At 51.2% G+C, this 6,335-nt stretch overlaps 2 protein-coding genes across 2 annotated transcripts; one reads left to right on the top strand and one right to left on the bottom strand.

The window, feature by feature from the left end:
- Positions 1-2,074: 2,074 nt before the first annotated feature.
- Positions 2,075-3,892, top strand: COCMIDRAFT_10335 (uncharacterized protein; the record flags this gene model as incomplete). Its single annotated transcript, XM_007695707.1, has 5 exons — positions 2,075-2,282; positions 2,345-2,598; positions 2,658-2,831; positions 2,908-3,176; positions 3,271-3,892. 5 exons carry the CDS (start codon positions 2,075-2,077, stop codon positions 3,890-3,892), a joined length of 1,527 nt encoding a protein of 508 aa, XP_007693897.1.
- A 282-nt stretch (positions 3,893-4,174) lies between these two features.
- Positions 4,175-5,883, bottom strand: COCMIDRAFT_111157 (uncharacterized protein; the record flags this gene model as incomplete). The annotated part of the gene is made up of 2 exons (XM_007695706.1): positions 4,175-5,361; positions 5,409-5,883. 2 exons carry the CDS (start codon positions 5,881-5,883, stop codon positions 4,175-4,177), a joined length of 1,662 nt encoding a protein of 553 aa, XP_007693896.1.
- Positions 5,884-6,335: the final 452 nt, after the last annotated feature.

Below are 6,335 nucleotides of genomic sequence, written 5' to 3'. Positions count from 1 at the left end.
GTTAATCGTAAGCATCTATTTACTACAACATTACGTTTTTATAAATATTGAGCTATTATGTGGCGTTGTACAGCCTCATTTTTGAGATCGCTGAGATGGTGTTCGGCGTGCACGAGATGAATCCGTGCACGAGGTGCACGGACACGTTAAGTACTTACAACCTATCACCTTTACCCCTACGCATCTGAATCAATTCACCTCGTATACAAACCACTACCTAGACTTTATATATATAGTGCTACCTACTATCGCAAGAAGATATAGTAGCACTCACGAACCTTCTATGAAGTGTGTGTGTGTGTGTGTACATATACTTACTGTGGATGTTTGCAACACGTTTCCACCAAAACCCTCCACCCCCAGCCCCAGTCCAACACCGGAGCCTCGGTACACTCCATCCGCAGGTGGACCCCCACAATGACATATGACCTGATTCGTGCATTCACATCCGCATTTGGAGCTGCGTTCCCGGCAGCGATGGCACGTGGCGAGCCTCGTGGGCTCGTATCGAGGGCCAAGCGGGTAGGGTAGGTGGTTGACACTATGGCGCTGGGCTGGGCGGCAAGTCGTTTGGGTGGTTGGTGGTGTTGGGGAGGAATGGGCAAGTGCGCGGGCCGAGTGGTCTTTTCAAAGTGATTCTGGAACGCGTTTTTTTAAGGTTGGGGTCGGGTCTGGGGATCTTGGGATCTGGGGTTGCTGCGTTGGGGAGTTGAGGGCTGCATGGCGAGCTGGGCGCAAGTCAAGTTGAGCGCATGTCAAAGATGGTTGCTGTATTCACGGGCAATCACCAATAGAACAGGTGGGGAGGGAGTTTTTTTTTAAGAGTCGGAGGCGAATTTGTTCCCGGCGGTCGTTCTGTGCCCGGATACTACTGCTTGAGGCTTAATGCCTGTTCGAACGTTGTTGAGAGAACTTAGAGCATCAAGGGTGCTGGGGTGTTACCAGGATAGCCTTTTTCCACGGATAGACGTATGATTGTCTTACGATTCTATTATGATCTAAGGACAACCAGGCGTAACAATAGCGTGTAAATGGATTGTCACAGGAAATATTCAAATTTACTGCTGGAATGCAATGCGCTGAATGTATGTCGGCTGGTTCAAGGTGCCATCTTTTTGACAGGTTTTTCCTCTGTCAAATACCATTGTGTTCCAACTTTCACCTCGGTACTGACGTAAACTTTGGGGGTGAACAAGGGTCTATCATTCCGAACCTGCAAGACCCTCGTCGATGCACAAAAGTCCCCATAATTGCATATTTGTAGTTTAAGTACACAGAAAAGGGCCGTAACGAGATATTAGAGTTTGCTGACCTAGGTGCGGCAACACGACGGGCGACGGGCGACGGGCGACGGGCTACTTGCGGCTATAACCCGCACGGTAAAGTATGTAAGACGACTATTTCCACCAACGCACCTTCAACAAACAGAGCCGCTTGAACGAAAGAACACATCCGATGGTCAGATGCCAAGTTGGTCAGGTCCCGTCCGCGGCTCTTAACACACACCGGCGTTGGTACCGAGTCGCAGTCGCCTGAGGCTCGGTCATATGCCGACATGCTCCATCCTTGTCCCACTTTGCTCCAGGCCATTCACCGCCGACTGGCCCACGAAAGCCTTAGGCCTGTAGCGGCTACTGAGATCGGCACATCCACCCCCTCTATTGGCTTTCTCCATGCATCCGACAGGCGACCCCAGCCGACGTCATGCAGCCAGACGCTTGGTTGATACGGGGGCCCGTACCCCGCAAGAGCGCTGCTATTTACCCCGGATAACCTTACATGGCGTTTTGCCATACTCCACAACGTCAACGGCGACAGGTTAATGTCAGGTCAAGGTCGCATCGTATGTGGAGATCACTGCCCAACAAAGCATGCCGTTGCCCTAGTGCTTTTCGGCCTTTGATTCTCCCGAGTGAATTTATAACATCTGCTGTGTCCCCCCCAGGAAAAATGATCCATGTGCAACTGCCCATCGCGCTTTGGTCACCCTTCTTTTTTTGGCTTCCCGAATTGCCTCATTGAAGGAGAGAAAGAGTACCCTGGGTTGTGCAAGTAGCCCTTCACAGCGAGCACAATGACCGAAGACAAGGTCTCAGTCGAGCACAAGCGCGACGAGGATGTCGCCGAGAAGATATCGCACTCTTCCAAGTCGGGCGAACTCGAGGCCCAGCCTACAGAGTACGATGAGGCAGAGGCTGCGCGCGTGTTGAGAAAGGTCGACATAAGACTTGTGCCTATGCTGGCCTTGCTCTACCTCGTCGCTTTCATCGACCGTAGCAACAGTACGTATCGCGATTATTACTCGTTACTCCTTCATAACGTAAGAAACTAACGCGCATCACAGTCGGTAACGCAAAGATTGCGGGAATGACAGAAGACCTCAAGATGAACGGTCAACAATACAACACAGCCGTAACCCTCTTCTTCGTGCCCTACACCCTACTCGAAGTCCCCAGCAACATCATTCTCAAGATGATGCGCCCCAGCTACTGGATGGCGATTCTGATGGGCTCCTGGGGTCTCGTCATGACACTCATGGGTCTGACATCAAGTTATGGCGGTCTCCTCGCTGGACGATTCTTCTTGGGCGTTACGGAGGTACGTTCTGAAAGTTACCAGATACTCAACTACAATATACTGACATTCTCATCACATAGTCCGGTTTCTTCCCAGCAGCAACTTTCCTCCTCACACTCTGGTACCGCCGTTTCGAACTTCAGCGCCGCATGGCCGTCTTCTACGTCGCTGCCTCTCTCGCCGGCGCGTTTAGCGGTCTCCTCGCCTACGGTATCGAGAAACTTGATGGACGTGCTGGACGTTCTGGATGGCAGGTAAGACATCTCCAACTCCTACTCCCCCTTCAAAAAAAAAGAAGAGGACTTTTTCGTCTAACGCAAAAAAAAACAGTGGATTTTCCTAATCGAAGGTCTCATCCCCGTTGCCCTCGCCCTCGTCATCTGGAAAATCCTCCCCGACAGCCCCGAAACCGCAAAGTTCCTTACACAACCCGAGCGCGACTTGCTCGTCGCCCGTCTGTCAAACGACTCCGGTTCGGGCCAGGGCCAAACGACAAACAAGGACCAAATCGGTAAAGACCAGATTCTCGCTGGTCTGAGCGATTGGAAAATCTGGGCTGCTACACTCGTATTTTGGGGTAACACCGTTGGTGTGTATGGGTACGTTCTTCCTCCCCCTCTGCCCTCTCCGAATTCCCAATCTCCGCGTCATTTTTTTTCGATCCCGAGTCCTTTTGCTAACGCACAAGAAAAGCTTCACCGCCACAGTCCCCTCGGTCATCAAAGGCCTCGGCTACACCTCCGCCAACGCCCAACTCCTCACAATCCCCATCTACGTCTTCGCCGCCATCCTGACATTGATCTTCGCTTGGGCCTCCGACCTCACACGCATGCGCTCCCCTTACATCATCGCGGGCTACTCCATCGCCATTGCGGGATTCATCGCGCAACTCGCTATCCCCAAGCCAAAGTACCCGGGTATTACTTATGGTTTCCTATTCCCTGTTGCCGGAGGCTTGTACTGCCCATTCACGTGTTTGGTGTCGTGGATTGGGAATTCGCTTGCGCCGTCGTCGAAGCGCGCCGTCGGTATGGCGCTGCTTATCTCGGTCGGCAACATGGGAGGTATCATGGGAAGTAATATCTATCTTGCTCGCGAGGCGCCCAAGTACCGTACGGGTTTCGCGGCGAGTTTGGCCATGTGCTGTTTGGCGATTATTATGACGTTTGTGCTGCGTTGGGCGTATTCGAGGGAGAATGCGAGGAGGGATGCGTTGATTGCGGCGGAGGGAGAGGATGCGATACGCGCGAGGTATAGTCCTGAGGAGCTGTTGTTGCTGGGTGATAAGAGTCCGTTTTTTAGGTATACTTTGTAAGCGGTAGGAAGAGGATCGGGAGGAAGTGTAGGGAAGTGGTTTATGATACGATTTTGATGACATACAATGGATGACATTCTCCTGACGACTTTTTTTTTCTCGTTGAGAGGTGTAGTGAAATGTAGCTATGCACTTGATCTGTTGAGGATAACTTTGCTAGTGATGACGAGAAAGAAAGATAGAGACGGGACAAACTTATTCCACCCTCCCGAACCAATTCATCCAAAAAAGACCTAAAAGATGAAGAGGGGGAAAATGTGTTTCAACACAATGTATCTCAAGCTACCCCTGCCCACCTTCCACATCCCCACCCCCCGCCAACTCCCCACCCGCATCCCTATCCCACTCACAAGCATTCACCCTCGTAGCCCTACAAGGAACACACGCACTCCCGTCCCCAAGGCTAAGACAATCATCCACGCCCATGCCCCTCCTCTGACACGTCTTGCAAACCCTCAACTTCTTCCCTTTCTTAAGCTCATTCCTCCAACTCTCATCGTCCATGATGCGGTAATTGATACCGTTGAAGCGCCAAAAGTCGTTGCTGTCATACATGACCTCTTCCACGGGCAACTCCTCACCATACATGTATGGTGGGATGAAGGATCTACCGCTACGGAAGCACTCACGCGAGACGATGAAGCGTGATCTGGGGCTGTAGGATTTGAGCATCGAGGCAATCTTGTAAGTGGACGGGCGATCGAAGAAGAGGGTGCTGATGAGGTGAGATTGGTCGGCCGAACTGGTCATTTCGACGAGGCGGAAGAAGGAGTGATCCGAGAATTTGAGGTGCAGTGTGAAGTCGTCTGCGAGAGTGCGGGGCAGGCAGTCGGTTGTGAAGGAGGTGAGTGATCGGAAGACAATTGCGGAGAGAGAGCGCAGATCGTGCGCAGCGTTGTTAGAGATGGCCGAGTCGAGCATTTTGAGCGATTTAAGGGCTGGGGGGAAACCGTCCATGCGGAGATAGTAGTAGAGGTGTGACTCGAAGCCTAGTTCGAGGTGCTCGAGGTTTACAAATGAGCGCAGTTTTGTCGTGCCTTCTGGATCGGTTTCGCGGGGAGTCAGATGACCAAGATGACCTCCGCAATGCGCTAGTCGCCGTAGAGAGTCGGCTTGTCTTTGTAGTGCGGTGAGAAATAGCTTCGAAGATGTGCGGTTTTCCGAAACCATGGACGGTTGACATCCCTCAAACGCGTGTAGTCGTTCGCCAATCGATAGCTCTTTCAGGGCCTTTGGAAGACTCAAAACTGCATCTAGGAAAAACACGTCGACGTTGCATTCGATGAGTGTTAGTGACTGGAGCGGCGTAGTTTTGGCTTCTTTTTCAGAAACCTCAAATGGCGCTCCGATTTTGTTGTCGAAGTTCAAGCATGATAATGTAATGTTGCGCAAGGTTGGATGTCTAAACATGGCTGTCGCCCGGCCAAGAGTGAACTTGTTATCTCCAGAGCCATGCGCATGTAGTGTTACTGTCGCGAGTCAGTCTCACTCTACTTGTACCGGCGTCTGAACATACATGACTGCAACATAGGCAACGCTTTTTGCATATCCATCCGCGGATATACTGCACTCGCCATTAAATTTGAGTAGTCAATCCTCGAGTACCCATCGAAGTAGATATTACCTTGCTGCCATTCTGAATTGTTTGGGCAAGGGCTTTCAATATGCAGGTGTCGCAGCCTACTCATCAAGCCTATGAAGTGATTCAGCTCCTCTATCCCCTCGCGATATTCGTCCTGATATCGAATGGCAAGGCTTTGAATGCAATCCGGCCGCTCGTCCCGGCTGTCAAGTGCTTTGGCAATCCTCCGTGCGTGTTCGCCCTTGAGCACCAAGAGATCACGCCAAATGTACGGCTCAACAAGACCCTGGAATCTCGTACACGTCGCAGCAAGATTGCACAGTACATCCCGGGAATTGATATGATCGATAATGTTGAGAAGTAGTTCATCGACAAGCTGTAAGAGTCCGTTCTTTGCAGGCCCAAGCATAGTGATACCAGGTTCGTGGCGTGCTCTCCTAAAGGTGTAACCTGAATGACGCGTTTTGCGTTTCTTGGCTCCAGCAAAGGATATGCTTGGCATTCAGCGATATGCAGTCAAGGTATTGGATGTGTGCAGATACTGGGATAATTCTGTGGGTTGCGATCGGATTAGCACCTGTGGCTATATGAATGTTGATCGTTTGGGCCAACGAGGAAAGCCTTTGGATGATGTCAGATGACAACTACTGTGTCCGTGCGCGGAATGCGCGGATTCGCGCAATGCGCCGAACCACCAAAACCTCTCTATCGTCTCAACTTTACAACAATACAACGCAATGGGCTTAGAAGAAGCGCTTGAAGAGTGTGATACTTTCGAATCTAAAGATCAAATCCCCTGGTCTAAAATAGCTAAAAAACATGGCGTTGTGCGCTCAACGTTGACTCGAACGTACCGACGCG

Source organism: Bipolaris oryzae, assembly GCF_000523455.1.
Source record: "Bipolaris oryzae ATCC 44560 unplaced genomic scaffold scaffold_403, whole genome shotgun sequence".
Classification (NCBI taxonomy): domain Eukaryota; kingdom Fungi; phylum Ascomycota; class Dothideomycetes; order Pleosporales; family Pleosporaceae; genus Bipolaris; species Bipolaris oryzae.
This window is presented reverse-complemented; position numbering and strand designations above follow the sequence as displayed.